This window comes from Meles meles, chromosome 3, assembly GCF_922984935.1.
Source record: "Meles meles chromosome 3, mMelMel3.1 paternal haplotype, whole genome shotgun sequence".
Taxonomy (NCBI): Eukaryota; Metazoa; Chordata; class Mammalia; order Carnivora; family Mustelidae; genus Meles; species Meles meles.
The window spans coordinates 171,060,608-171,076,780 of NC_060068.1; the positions used below are offsets into that span (position 1 = coordinate 171,060,608).

General features: G+C 38.8%; 1 protein-coding gene across 5 annotated transcripts in view; it reads left to right on the forward strand.

Annotated features, from left to right (window-relative positions):
- RETREG1 (reticulophagy regulator 1) overlaps window positions 1-8,205 on the forward strand; it is a 121,948-nt gene extending 113,743 nt beyond the window's left edge. For all 5 annotated transcript variants that reach the window (XM_045999502.1, XM_045999505.1, XM_045999503.1 and 2 more), the window contains 5 exons: window positions 985-1,069; window positions 3,028-3,165; window positions 3,975-4,039; window positions 4,287-4,413; window positions 7,440-8,205. In XM_045999502.1, coding sequence (XP_045855458.1) covers window positions 985-1,069; window positions 3,028-3,165; window positions 3,975-4,039; window positions 4,287-4,413; window positions 7,440-7,933 — 909 coding nt within the window. In that variant the 3' untranslated portion in view covers window positions 7,934-8,205. The remainder of the gene's footprint in view (window positions 1-984; window positions 1,070-3,027; window positions 3,166-3,974; window positions 4,040-4,286; window positions 4,414-7,439) is intronic.
- The last annotated feature ends 7,968 nt before the right edge of the window (window positions 8,206-16,173 follow it).

The following is a 16,173-nucleotide window of genomic DNA, read 5'->3' on the forward strand; positions in this document are numbered from 1 at the left end:
ACTGCGTATTCTTCAAGGGCCTCTGCTGTTTCAGAAACAGCTCTTGATTTTGTTCCGTAAGTTCATCTGTTCTCCTTTTGACTAGTTAACTTATTAACCCTGTGCCAAAGAATGGAAAATCAAGGTTAATCTGGCAGTGTTAATCAGTTACTGATCAGAGTTATGGGTTCTTATCCTCATATGTCTTTTTAAAATTCCCTTAATGAATTTTCTTTGCTTGCCAATACCACAATTTAAAGATACATCAAGAGAAGAAAGTTTATCTTAAAGACTAAGGTGTGGAAAACAAGTGAAGGTTTTACGGGAGTTTTTTGTCATGATGTTTAAATTTCTTAAAACAACCAAGATTTTGGGGGGCATAACTAACAGAAGGAGAATAAACACATTTCACTGTAGAAATTTCATTTCATTCCCAATTGGTTCCTAAGTGACCTAGAAGTGGGGTCAATTTGAGGGATTGCTATGGTTCGAAAGGAGGATGATGATGGCCAGTGGATTCATCCCAGCAGCTTATCAGCTGTGCAAATTGCCATTCTGTTTATATAAATGCCTCTTATTTCTGCTTTGCTGTGTTTATGAATTTTGATGGGTTTATGGAAGTAGTGTGAACTTGCAAGTTTATGAACCAGGCTACATTCTTTTCAGTGACTGATCCTGAGTAAAAGAAGTTTCTGGGGCCATACTAGTCTTCAGTTCTCTTGCATCTGGCAGAAATATAGCCACAGGCATGATTAATGGGAGATGTTCTCTGTGCTAGAAATTAGCTTCTGGAACCTCAAAATGATTATTATTAAGTGTTAAAGTGGACTAAGTCTGGCTGAACATAGCAGTCATTAGGCAGACCCAAGTACAAAAGAACAGTGTTTGAAAAACTTTTGCCATAACGGGATAGACCACATACAGACATAATTGTCTCTGTATCCCGTGCCTGAAAATGTCTTGGAGTTATGTTTAACTGTCACATGTTGTTTCTGTTATTTCTAGTTTTGCCTCCTGGTCTGCAGTGTGTGCACATTTTTTACAATCTTGGGAAGTTATATTCCTGGAGTTATACTCAGCTATCTACTGCGTGAGTACGGTAGAACATTTGGCGAATTTATGTAATGCATATGGTATCATTTAATGGTCAACAAGGCCTTCCATAGTTTGGAAGAGGAGGGATGAGTCCTTAACTATAAAGCACACTGATTATCCTTTAATTTCCTGCTGTACAAAGTTTCTCCTTTTCCTAGAGACATGTTTATATTTTAAAGTTGGAGGAATGGCTGCCAAAAGGCAGGGTTGGTTATATTTGATTTTAAATTATGTCATTAAAACTATAAGTAAGTTATATTTCCTGCCCCCCCCAACACACTAATCCCTTTGCCCTTGTGTATGCCCTGTGGCTCAAAAAATAATTAAAACCACAAAGTGATACCATTACATCCCCACCAGAATGGCTAAAATTGAAAATACCCTAGCAAGTATTAGCAAGGATACAGAGCAACCGGACATTCTCACATACTGTTGGTGGGTAGGTAGAATGGGAAAAACACTTTGGATAACTGTTTGGCAGTTTCTTAAAAACTATATATGATCCAGCTATTTCACAGCTAGATATTTACCCAAGGGAAATGAAAGTATATATCTACACAAAGACTTGTATGCAAATCTTCACAGCAATTTATTTGTAGCAGCCAAAAACAGAACACAATCCATCTGCCCATCCATAGACGTACCAGTCAGCAAACTGTGGTATATCCATGCAATGACTACTCAGCACGAAAAAAATTGATGTATGCAACAGTCTGGATAAATCTCCAAATAAGTCGATTGTGTGGGAAAAGCCAGGTTAAAAAAAAGAACATATACTGTCTGATTCCATACATACCTCATTCAAATTCATCTTTAGCTAATAGAACAACACACAAATGGTTGCCGAGGGATGAGGTGGGTGGGGCAGGGAAAGACAAGAGAGAAGGATTAATAGGAAGATGGGGAAGATCTAGGGGGTGATGGATATGTTCACTATCTTCATCGTGGTAATAGTCTCTTAGTTGTAAGTATATGTCAGAACTTACCAAATTGTATACTTTAAATATGTGCAATTTATCGTATATTAAATATAACTTCAAAATCTGTTTTAAAAAAAAGTATGCTTCTCCTGAAAAATATGGTGTGGTGCTGCCACCTTGAGATGGGACGGGCACTCCCCACTGAACTGACTCCTGTATTTCCCCCTTTTTCTTAGACCAGCTTTTCCAATGCACATATACTTCCTTGACTTCTAGTCAGATTTGAGCTTGCAACTCCTATTTAAAAGGTAAATGGGCACATCTTCTAACCACAATAAAGAAGCAAATTCTAGGGAATACAATACATTCACTAGGTCGGTCTTCGTTTCTTTCTGTATTCCAAATGCATAACACTCACAGCCGATGATCCAAGCACAAACCCATTTTCCCAGACGGAACTCAGGGAGAGTATCAGCCCTTGATCTGCCTTGTTTAGGAAGCAAGGGAGAAGACAGCCCGGGGATGCTCTGCTATAGGCCAGGCATTGTTCAGATGGTTTGCACTCACCCCATTTATTCTTAACAAAACCCCAAGAGATAATATTGTCATCCCAGTATTACTGATGAGAGGCTAATATATAATAACTTTCCTATAGCAAAATGGCTTATTCAACAAATTAGTAGAAAGGCAGCCTTTAACCCAGGACTGTTGTCAAGAAAGCACGCAATCTTTTTCAGTGTTGAGGGTGAAAGAACGAAAGGGAGAAAGTTGATTTAATAGCAAGTCTCTAAAAACAGTGACTCTAAGCTTGGCGCCCGCACATATGTGCATGCGTGTGCGTGCGTGTGCGTTTGTAGGGGAAGACGTTTTCATTACAGGAGGGAGAATAGAAATTATGAACGTATTTCACAGAGGCATTCTCTAAGAAAAACACTGTATTTGTCTTACTGACTAAACCATTTTTGTGCGATACTCAGAGTAGCCTTTGAAAGGACCGTCATCTACCGACACGCTCTTCCTTCTTACGTTTCAGTGCTGTGTGCATTTTTGTGTCCCCTGTTGAAGTGTAATGATATTGGACAAAAAATATACAGCAAAATCAAGTCAGGTCTGCTGAAGCTAGATTTTGGAATTGGAGAATATATTAATCAGAAGAAACGTAAGAGATCTGGTAAGTAAAGTTTGAATTTTAGATTCCATGTGTGGAATGAGACGTCAGCTGGCTGTTGATTACAAAATCACTTTGAATATGTCTCAAAGTGCTTTTAGCATTTGATTATATATTATTACAGAAACTCATGCCCCCAAAGTAATGTAGCCTTTGCCTATTAGGCGTCTGTGATTTTCTCAAACATAAAAGAAATTGATTTTTTAATCCAAATTGTCAGGGGAAGGGGAAAAGGATTTAATAATTCTATATTTGCTATTTATGATTTCCTTTGTTTCAGTTATTTTATTTTAGGGTGGACAATTGCAAATAAAAAAGCCATGCTATGGCTAAGAGTGTGGGAGCCACATAAGAGGGGATTGAGAGAATCAAGGGGAGGAAAAGAAAACAGGAAAAACCAAAGTGATCACTTTTCACTATTTAACTTGGCCTATGACCTTATGGGTTCTCAAATTATAGCGAGCATCAGAGTCTCCTGGAGGGATTATTAAGGCATAGAGTCCTGGGCCCTACTCCAGAGTTTCTGACTCAGCTGATGTAGGGTAAGGCCTGAGAATCTGCATTTCTAAAAAAGTTCCCATCACTGGCTCTGCTGCTGCTGGGTCATCCCTACGGGAATCACTGATCTGGACCATTTTCCTTGAAAATCGAACACTTGCAGATACGTGAAGCTTGTTGGGTGCACACGTTGAATTAAATGGAAGCACTGGAGACTGAGGATTGTGGGGTCAGGATATCCCTGTGGGATGGATAAAATACACTATGTCTAAGCTGGCCAGGACACTGAAGGCCTCTAAATTTTTTCTCAACAGAAGCAGATAAAGAAAAAAGTCACAAAGATGACAGTGAATTAGACCTTTCCGCTCTTTGTCCTAAGGTATTTTTTTGTTTGGTTTTTCCATTTGTTCCCGTGTGGTTAGACTGTAAATTTACTTACATGCCCTGCGGCTGAATGATTTGCCTCATGGGCTCCTCTTACTTCTCTTAAGATGACTGAACAATTTCAAAAGGAGAATTACTCATCTGGTTTTTATTATCCTGATATTTGGGGGGTTCGAATGGAGTGTTCAAAAAGATTTCTGTCAGAAGTTTCAAACGTGTCACTGCTCTCTATGCTAACACAGATCAGCCTCACGGTGGCGGCCAAAGAGTTGTCTGTGTCTGACACGGACGTATCCGAGGTCTCCTGGACTGACAATGGGACCTTCAACCTGTCAGAAGGATACACTCCACAGACAGACACTTCGGACGGTATGTTCACACTTCTACGTACTCTTCTTCTGACGTATGTATTATGACCACATAGAAAAGATACGTGACATGACTCAGATGAACCTTGACAACATTATGCCGAGTGAAAGAAGCCAAACACACAAGTCCACACATTGTATCAGGCCATTTATATGAAACGCCAGAAGAGGCAAATCCATTTGGACAGAAAGTAGATTAGTGGCTGCTTGGGGCTGGGGGAAGAGGAATGGTGGTGAGTGACTGGTCATTAGTATGAGTTTTTGTCATGATGAAATTAGATATTGGCGGTGGTTGTAAGACTTTGTGACTGTCCTAAAAACCACTGAGTTGTACACTATAAAAGGGCAGATTTTATGATATATGAATCCTATCTCAAAAGCTATTACTTTTTTGTTTTTTTTTTAAGGTTTTATTTATTTATTTGACACAGAGAGAGAGAGAGAGAGATCACAAGTAGGCAGAGAAGCAGGCAGAGAGAGAGGGGGAAGCAGGCTCCCCGCTGAGTGGAGAACCCGATGTGGGGCTCGATCCCAGGACCCTGAGATCATGACCTGAGCCAAAGGCAGCGGCTTAACCCACTGAGCCACCCAGGTGCCCCAAGCTATTACTTTTGTAAAGGTATGAGAAAAAGATCTAAGCCAGTCAAGTACTAATCTGCCTTTGTTTTAATAACAAATAATTGACAGTGAAAACAGTTTCTGAAATGTCTGCTGGCAAATATCCATTGCTTCTGGCAACGATGGAAGGAGCAGTAGAGATGCTCATCCACACGCCCACGGCTAGTCCTTATGAAAAACAACTGACGTGCAGAGACCAGCTCAAGCCTAAAGCTGACTCCACTCATGTTTTTCTTCAAAGTTAGTTTAAAAAAAAACTTCCTTTTTTTCATAATTAGGATAAATACAATTTGAAATAGACAGTCTTGCGCAGTAACTTAACATTTGCTAGTGTCATTGGACTATTTCAAGTCATTTTAGCCATATACTGAAAATATGAGATTATAATGGAAGATTATGAATTGTTTTTATGTGTTTTTAAAAGCGAGAACACACTTTCTTTTCCTAGAGGAAGGAGAGAGGCTGTGCAATGTTTGAAAAAAGACAGGCCTGGATATGGGGACACCCAAGTGTAGTCTTGCTTTTGTCATTAGATAACTGTGTGACCTTGAACAGGTAACATGATTTCTGTGGACCTCAATTTCCTCACCTTTAAAGTGTGTTAGAATATTCATGGGGCAACATTCATAGAACATTCATGATGGCTCCGTTGGTGGAGCCTGTGACTCTTGATCAAGGGCTCGTGAGTTCAAGCCCCACCTTGGGCTTGGAGCCTACTTCAAAAAAACACTCCAACTGTACAAGCCCAACATCAAGATAAAGATAGCAAACCCTTTGTTCTTAAGCATTACACAACAAAAGGGGCAGCAATAACCCAACCCACATAGAAGGCTTTAATTAAATTGAAGACTTCAAGTCACTGTTGTAAAGAGTTAACTGTTATACTGAAAAATTTTCTATGGAAAGTGAAAAGCAATAAAATCGCTGTCTACCTACTAACCTGACATTGTTTTCAAATGTCCCAAATCTAAAAGTATTCCTGTATGTATTCTGGACACAAGTTTGGTAAACAGGACATGGCCATTTTCAGTGATATTTATGGAAAGCCAAATGCTTCCATAAGCTCTTAAGCTGAATATGGGGGAGAAGGAGCAATACTTTCTTTTAGTGCATTGCTTTAAACTAGCATGAGTTACAGATGCTGGCAAACAGATCTCCATGGATAAATAATGCTGAGGCAGGATAATACTCACCATTTGTTTTACCAGAAACCTCCATGAAACCATGAAAACCTCCAGTTGAAATTTTTTTTTTTTTAAGTCTGTGATCATGCATACCCACATTGGCTTAAAGTTAACACCCTCCCTGGGGAGGATGAAACTTTTGTTTATAATGAACATTTAAACTTCAGTACACTTATACAATGGAATATTAGTCAGCCATAAAAAGAGTGAAATCTTGTCATTTGCAATGATGTGGAGGGAACTAGAGAGTATTAGGCCAAGCAAAATAAGTCAGAGGAAGAGAAACACCATATGATTTCATTCCTATGTGGAATTTAAGAAACAAGACAAGCAAAGGGAAAAGAGAGAGGCAAACCAAGAAACAGACTCTTTAAAATAGTGGCAGACCCATGGGAGGGGAGGTGGTTGGGGTCCGAATAGGTGATAGGGATTAAGGAGAGACCTTGCGGGGAGCCTGGGTGGCTCAGTGGGTTAAAACCTCTGCCTTCCGCTCGGGTCATGATCTCAGGGTCCTGGGATCGAGTCCCACATCGGGCTCTCTGCTCCACGGGGAGCCTGCTTCCTCTTCTCTCTCTGCCGGCCTCTCTGCCTACTTGTGATCTCTCTGTCAAAGAAAGAAATAAAATCTTCTTAAAAAAAAAAAAAAAGGAGCGCACTGGTGTTGTATGGAACTGTTTTTACTATATTATATACCTGAAATTAATACACTGTGTGTTAATTCGCTAGGATTTAAATAACAACTTAAAAAAAACAAGTCAAGCCTCAAGCTAACGTTAGGTTGAATATTAAGTCATTACAGAAAGTCTTTGGTACTTAAGAGGAAAACTAAAGTAGCAGGTACATGCGGTATTTGTGTATTTGTAGAGTGGTAGTGTCCCAGATTTGAAAGGGATCTGGTATGTGGTTAAGTTGATTTAAGCTGAACCAGGAGGCTAGATCAATGTCAATTTTGCCTGGAGGGTTCGGATTAAAATCCGATTATCGTTGGGGCATGTGGGTGACTCAGTCAGTAAATCGATCCCCGCACTGGGATCCCTGCTCAGTGGGGAGCCTGCTTCTCCCTCTCCCTCTGGTGCTCCCCCTGCTCGTGCTCTCTGTGTCAAATAAATAAATAAAATCTCTTAAAAAATAAAAATAAAATAAAATTAGATTATCGTTTAGGTAGTTCTTTTGATTCAAATTCATCGTGGTGCTCAAGCATGCACTTGTGTTACACATTCCACAGATCTTGACCGACCCAGCGAAGAAGTTTTCTCTCGAGACCTTTCCGATTTTCCATCTGTAGAAAACGGCACGGGAACAAATGATGAAGATGAATTCAGCCTTGGCTTGCCCACTGAGCAAAGGAGAAAAAAGGAGCAGGTGAACAGCGGTCTCAGAGCGAGCAGAGAGAGGCAGTCAGCAGCTGGTCTCACCCTTCCTTTGAGCAGTGACCAAACCTTTCACTTGATGCGCAACCTGGCTGGGGACGCCATTACGGCCGCGGTGACAGCAGCCATCAAAGAGCAGTTAGAGGGCGCGCAGCAAGCACTTTCTCAGGCTGCCCCCAGCCTGGCTGACGACACAGACACTGAAGAAGGGGATGACTTTGAACTACTTGACCAGTCAGAGCTTGATCAAATTGAGAGTGAATTGGGACTTTCACAAGACCAAGAAGCAGAATCACAGCAAAATAAGAAGTCTTCCGGCTTCCTTTCAAATCTACTTGGAGGCCATTAGTCTGGGAATCAACTTGTTCAACACAGCACAGATGAAACTACCAAAAAATTTCAAACAAGCAAAAAAAAAAAAAAAAGAAGAAGAAAAGGAAAAAAAATTTTTTTGAACTGTGCGCTTTACTGATTACTTCAGATTTTTTTCTTATTTTCCCTTCTGCAGTGAGTTAATTGGATATCTATCAGCTGATACTAATATTTCCTATAGTTATTTTTATGTAATAAGCATGGAAATGAACTTTATATGCATAAATATACATACCGTGTTGTCGGAGATGAATATTAGAGGTTTTTAATGCAAAAACAAATTATTGCGATCCTCCTATAAGTATTCTTATTTTTTCTTTACAATTAATTTTTCAAGCATGCAAAACCAGTTTATTGTAACTCACTGAAATATTAACAATTAGTTGTGAATATAAGCAGTATCGGCTCCTTTGTTACTGATACTTGGAAACAGTTAAAAAATGTTGGTGATTCTGATGTAAAAAAAAACCAAATTATAAAAGTATCTTTAGTTGAAGGACTTGGGAAATATTATCAAAATTAATTTCCTAGGAAAAATTTTAAAAATATATTTAACTACTTTGGATAAGCTGATACATTTCCATGTTATTTCTGCAGTTATAGACTTAGGCTTACCTATAGTAAATGGCATGCTCCATGGACTGCCAGCTCTGGTCTTGGCAATGGGTGGTATCAACCCATAGAAAGCAAGTAATTCTATATCAAATAGACAGTGGTTTTTGATGTAAACAGAGACTGGGCTGTGTTTGTTGTTCAATTGTCCTATATTTGTAATAGAGATGTTGCAAAGTTGGCTCTCTTCTGCCTGCTCAGACCTAAGTTAAACCCTCGTCTTTCATATTATGTCATGCAAAAGTCTCTTCAAGTTGTGAAACTAGTTCCTGGTATGTTCTAGGAGTGATGTTGTCATCAGCAGTAGAGAAACAGTAACTGTTTTCGTAGTCTGTATAATCTCCAACAGGAGAGAAATTTGCTTGGCTTTAAGGTGTATTTATTTGCTACTGAAGTCGAAATATGTAATCTGTTTCTACTGGGAAGTTAGAACGTATTTTTCCTTTATTTTAAACTTTTTAGATCACTTTCAAATAACCAAATTTGACTTAGGCTTTTAACAAAGGATTTAGCAGAAATCAAGCTAATTGTGTTTTTGTGATAGAAACTTAATAGTGTTGAGGGACCATGTCAGCCAACTACCAACAATCCCTTCAATCTTCAGGTACAGCTGGCATTTCTACAGATGCGTGCAGACATCTGAGACCCTCAGAAAGGAAGGATAATCCAAGAATATAGGAAATCTGTGGTCCCTTCCCTTCATTTTATTCCTTTCCTTGTATTTCTAAAGACTATAGGTAATCTGATGTTTTAATGTAGCATCTCTTATTTATTTTTTCTTTCTGAGGTATTAAAATATCTAGACTGAATTTTGCCAAATGTTTAAAGGGAGAAACGTTATTGAGGACTTTGAACACTTGCTTTTTGTGATTGACTATGCTTCTATGTCATTAGTGCCTCATGACTGTTTGATGTCCTTTATTGATACAAAGTGAGCCTGTGCCTTCATTATCTTGCCCATTTTGGTACAAAAACCTGGTGTTAGATCTACGAACTGTGTGGGTTAGGGAGGAATATACCCGAATCCTGTTCAATACAAGTTTCTGGACATAAAGAAAAATACAGTCACATATTTATAAAACAGTTGTCGCCAGGATTTTTTTTTTTAATGTGTATATTTCTGCATTTAAAAAATGTTCTTGGCCATGAAGTCAAAAAGTTTACAGGTCATTTCAATTTTTTTCATTGAGGGGAAAACAAGAAGTTGATCCTAGTAACTAAAGAATGTGTTAAAATTCACTGGACAAGCTTACAAAAAGATGAAAGGGTGGGTGATACGAACAAGAAAACTAGTATCAGATAATATAAACTATACATTAAAAGTGGTTTGGGGATGGCAAGGTTGTTAGGGTAGAAAATGTGTTACTGCACTATGGAGAAGACATACGAGCTCTCTATGGATAGTAGCATTATAACCACACATGTACTTCAATATTTATTCAAGAACGTACGTCATTACAGATTACATTATGCAATAACAGTACTCAAGTCAGGCAAACAGGGATGCTGAGGATGGGGTGTGTGTGTGTGTGTGTGTGTGTGTGTGTGTGTGTGTGTGAATGTGTGTTGGTGGATGTACTGTATTTAATCCTATTTCTGGTTTTAAGATACAGTAACAATAAACCCCGATGACTTATCCAGTACAGAGGAGGGACTCTTCATCCCATGAGAATTTATGCATTCATTAAAGTGTGAAACATGGATTTTTTTAATTGTAAAGGAGGTAGAAAATATTTTGCTCTCTTCCTATAGAAAATGCTGAGCGAAACAAGACAAGGGGAACAGCATATACTGATCATGCATTTTGACCTGGAACAATAAAACAGAGCTCAAGAAGTTCAAGCTTGCTTTGGAAGGTCAATCCAGGCTTAAAACGGCGTTTATGTTTTCATTCTGAATCATTATTGCTTTTTTCTTACCCTAAAAATCTTCAAAAGTCATTTTTTAAAAACCAGCCCCATGCGTAGAATATTAGGAAAACAAATATTTATAAGGCTTTGCAATTGGCAAACATCTTCAGCACATTTAGGCATCTTTTGTATTTGAAATAAGTGCAACTTTTTTCCTCTAAAAAATAGTAAAATCCAGTATACTACTGATTTTAGGCAAGAAGCAAATGTAAGCAAATTCTTATATTTGAGAAGAAAATAAGCATTTTCCTTTTCTGTTTATAATTTAGGTTGATGTAGTTCTTTGCACTGCTCCAGCTATGTTAGTTACAAGATAGGAAATTATTCTGAAAACCCTTCTTAAACGACCGTTGTCCCAGGTCATTCGTATCATGGTGAAGTTAGAAAGTCTCAGAACTATATTTTTGTGTATTCCCCCACTTCCACTGCAGCATTTAAGTTAGGATGGGATGTCATAAACATGAGTTCTAGTGCTGGTGTTAGTATTATGGTCCCCTAAGATACAATGTTACAGTCACATAACATCCCCAAGCCTATCACTTCAGTTTCCCCAAACATAAAATTAGGAAGCTAATTATTCTCTCACACAGGGATGTTTTTAGAGAGAATGGAAAAAAAGTGTCTGAAGCACTTTCAGGAGGAAAAAGGCTATACATAGCCAAGACAGTGATCTTTCCCCCCATCTGTGTTTCAGCTAAGACATCTTTTCAAACATTAAAACAAAGTTAATCAAAAAGTACCTGCTTATAAGAAAACTCTAAAGTTACTTCAGTGGAACTAGCGTTATATTGGTTTCATAACCCAATAATGCTGTGGAATAAAAAGATGAAAGTGTTGCAAAAATATCTATTTTTTAAGTTGACTCTGGACCCTGTGTGAGGTTCTACACTAGCCATTTTTAATGGATCTAACACTGGCTGGAAGACTGCAAGTTAATCACATAAAATCTGGACCTGTGTCCTTCACCTGTGACGTTAATTATAGCACCTGCACCTCAGAGTGTGTAATTAAACGTCTAAGACTGTAGTTGGCAAACTATGGCCTATGGGCCAAATCTGGCCTGCACTCTGTATGGAATAGCAGCTAAGAACGATTTTCTAAAATTTTTAACTAGTTGGAAAAAAATCAGAATAGTTCACAACACGTGTAAAATATATGAAATTCAAAATTCACCCATAAAGAAAGGTTTGGTAGAACATAGCCACACTCATTTATGTACTGTCTATGGCTGTTTTTATGTGAAAAAGTTGAATGGTTGTGGAGACCATAAGCCTTTAAGGCCTAAAATATTTAATATCTTGCTCTTTATAGAAAAAGTTTGCCAACCATTAATCTAATACATCAAAAAAATTTACAGTAGAATCATATGTAATTCTCCTGACCCTACAATTAAGTAGTAGTAAGACTGCTTTTCAGAAGGACGGGGTTAAATAAATTATGCACAGTCACATAGCGAGTAAGGGGGAAAGCCAGTTTGTCCCGAAACCTATTCTCTTTCCAGTATGTCACATTATCTCTTTTTGTTTTTTAAATATATTAAGAATGACCATAATTTTAAATAGTTCAGAATTTTACTAAATGTTAAAGACTGAATTTATTTTATTTTTCTTTTTTTCAGAGAATCCAGAAACAGGCCAATCTGTTCTATTTTCAATGCTGTGAAGCCAGGTTTTCTCAATTCTTTGAGAATATCTCAATTCTTTCTTAATTTAAGAACAGAAAACTCTGCATATCTAGATGCCCAAAGACCAAGAGGTAGTAACATGTTTTAAAATTGTTTATTGAAAATCGTATTCTTTACTGGACTTTTTTTATGAACACAGGATTCATAGAAGTTGTAAACCATTTAATAAATGTTTTTATATTCTTTATTACCACCCAAAAGTTAATCCCAACCAACCCTTTTAAGTTTTCCTTTTAAAAACCATGTTGCTACTGCAATACGGTGTGTAAAAAGTAGTAAGCCTGCCACAAGAGACTGTTGTATATCAATACCAGTCTCTCAACTGACTTGAGGATGAGCTGATTTCCTCTTAAATTTTCTAGTAATCAAAAATCAACATCCCAACATCTTTCAGGATAGAAAAGGAACCATATCTTCATGGAGACTATCACTTTTACAGTGTGTAACATAACTTCAGTAGTTTGAAAATCATGCGAACTACCTTAAGGGCTATGTCACCATATCCAGAAAAGAAATCAATTTTTAATATTTTCAAATCTAAATTTTTTTACATGGGCAGTCTCAGTGTCAATTCCTCAGTAAAATGATTCACTTGGTAAGAAAAAATGTGTACAGCATTGCCAGCAGAGATCAGACACATTGAGATCATACTCTGAATGTAATGCAGAGAAGTTTAGCACAAGGTCCCTTGGTCAGTCATCTTGCATTCACCAAGGAGTTATTGGCTACAGACATGCTCCTTTTTTTCCTGTCCATTCCGGATTGCTGCTGGATCTCAAGGACCACTTCTATTCCTTATGCCCACATAAACTGAAACTCTTTTTTGAGTTTCTACTGTTTACCAAATGAAGAATGAACAACAAAGTACTTCAACCCTTTACCCAATACCTTAATCCTCTCATCTTATTTCGTCTTTACTTGTATCCTATGCTTCACCACAAACTAGACTTTTCTTCCTAAATCTGCCCCTTAGTTTCCTCACTCCCCCGTATGTCTTCTACCTTCTACCTCCCTCCTTCACTTGCAGATAAAAGTCTGCCCTCTTCTCCCTCTTTCACCACCACCCAGCTCCTTAATGAAAACTTTTCTGATCTACTTGGATAATATTTCTCTATTCTAAATGCCCACTATGTCTTTATATTTTGTTGTACGTGACCCAGTCTTTAATGTGTTTGTTGTGTATTTCTTACCATCCCTATCAAATTATAAGAAATTCCTTGAGGGTAGGGATGTCTTAATTTAGAGCTAATAGAATATTTCAAAGGATAGTGTGATGTTACAATTTGTAATAAAAATACACTTGGTCTTTGTCCATTCCTGGCACAGAGCTCACAAAAAAAGTGTTGAGAGGATAACAGTGCTCTGGGTTATGTTAATAAAGTGACTTTTGGAAAGCCCGTAGATGACCTACTGATGAGAGCTGGCTGCCATGAGAACCAACCATGTGATTAGAGGGTTGCAGTTTTCAGTCCTATCCCCTCACACCTCTGGAGAGGAGAAAGGAGCTGGAGGTTGAGTTCAATCATCAAAGATTTAATCAATCATGCCTATGCAATGAAACTACCATAAAACCTCAAAAGGATGGGGTTCGGAGAGCTTTTAGGTGAGTCAATCAGAACAATTCCCTGTGCCAGGTGGGTGGTGAACCCCCAAACTCCATGGGGACAGAAGCTCCTGTGTTTAGGGCCCTTCTGGGCCTCACCCTAGTATCTCTTTCTCTGGCTGCTCATCTGTATCCTTTAATATCATTTGTAATAAACCAGTAAATAATCTAGTAAATAAATAAATAATAAATAGTAAATAAATAGTTTTCCTGAGTTCCATGAGCTACTCTAGCAAATAAATCAAACCAGAGGGGGTTGACCAGCTTATAGTCAGTTGGTCAGAAGCACAGGAAACAACCTGGACCTGCTCTTGGCATCTGAACTGGGGTCAATCTTGTGGGACAGAGCCCTTACCCTGTGGGATCTGACGCTGTCTCCAGGTAGACAGTGTTAGAGTTGAGCTGACTTGTAGGACTCCCAGCTGGTGTCTGAGAATTGCTTGGTGGTGTGGAAAGAACACACATATTGGAGATTGGTAGTATGGGGAAGAGGTAATGGGAGATACTGAAAGCTAGGCAAAGGACTTTCAACTTGGCATTCTCTGGGCAACAGACAACCATTCTTGAACATAAAGAGTGACCTATGAGGAAAAATGGCTTAGGAAAATTAACCTGATGATCTGTACATAATGTAGTGCAGACCAAGAAGACAGAAGAAGGCTATTTAGAAGACTAAGAGGAAGAGCAGTACACTGGAAAGTATGGAGGAAACAGTGGCCCTGGGAAGAGGAAAAGTAAAGAGAGTTTTGAACTTTGAAGGGTTCAAAGATGCCAACATGGGAGGGTCATGAAAATGGATTGAAGGAGGTAGGGAGGAAATAGCCACGAAGAATGAACAGATGCTAAAAATACCATAAAAGAATAAGAAAAAAGTAAAACCAAAATTTCTTTATATAGCCATCTTTTGTTTTACTTTTTAGAGACGCTTGAAAATATACATTGTTTTTGCTTATCCCCACTGATGACTAGTAGTAGGTACATTTCTTAAAGTGGGTATTTCTGCAGAGGGCTTAGCTATTTTGGATTCTGGTCACCTCAAAACTAAATTTTCTGGAATAAAAATCATCATCGGACAACTTCTGCAGTAAAAAATTCTTTTCAAATACTGACTGATTTATGTGCCAGCAATGTCCTGCACTGGAGTACAGAACAATGAAAGGAATCTGATTTGCCCAGGGTGGCTGGGTTTCCTGGGATACAGGACTTCAAGGGTTAAAACTGGGACATCAGTGACAAACAACAAATGCTAGCGGTAGCCAATCTCCCATAATGTTCCTCAGACACCCAACTCATGCCCCTATGTAGTCCCCTCCCACATTAAATAGGTCTGACCCTTATACATAACAGCACATTGTAGAAATGACTGTGACTTCCATGGCTAGGTCATAAAAGACACAGTGGCTTTCACTTTGCTCCTTCTGGGAAAGCCAACTGCCATGTTCTGAGGACAATTACGTGGCTCTATGGAACAGCCCACTTGGTGAGGAACCAAATCTCTTGCCATGAGCATGTCAGTGAGCCATCTTCCAAACGATCCTCTAGCCAGTCGAACCTTCACACGACTTGAGTCCTGGTCCTCGTGTTACTGCAACTTCTTGAGACACTGAGCCACTCAAATTCCTGACTCAGCGGAAGTGAGATACTCCACGCTTCTTGTTTTATGCGGCTAGATTTGGGGGTAATGTGATATGGAGCAATAGAGCAAAGTTATGCCTAGTAAAGATTTAAGAGTTGGATGTAGGCAGTATTTTTGATAAGAGGGCCATACCTCTTATAAAAAATATAATTATTTTTGATATAATTTTATATTATGATATAATATAATTTTGATATTATTTTTGATATAATTATAGGCCCTTCTTATAATGGGATTTGGGCAGAAATCTTAAAAGTAAGGGAGCAAGCCAGCAAAAGAAGTTTCAAACAGAGGAAGATTTCTAAGACTTAACTAGCAACGACAGATGCTTCCTTGGCCTTGTTTAAAGGAATCAAAAGGGTCTGAAATGTGACAAAAATGTGACTGAAGTTGGGTGAGCAGACTGGGGAAGGGGTGTGGCAGGAGATCACAGGTAGGTGTAGGGGTGAAGGCTGATCATTCAGAACCTTCTACGATGAAGAATAAGTATCTCTGTCTGTTCCTGCTGCTTGAACAAAATACCACAGACCGGGTGGCTTATAAGCAACAAAATAATGTCTCACACTTCTGGAGGCTGGAAGGCCAAGGTCAGCGCGCCAGCATGCCCTGGTGAGGGCCCCTCCTCCTACGCACAGACTTCTCATTATAACCTCCGCTGGGCGGGGGGCATCCTCTTTTAGAAGAGCGCTAATCTCACCATGGGATCCCTGTCTTCAGCCCTAACCGCCTCCCACACGCCCCACGTGCGCATTGGGTTTTTAACAGATGACTG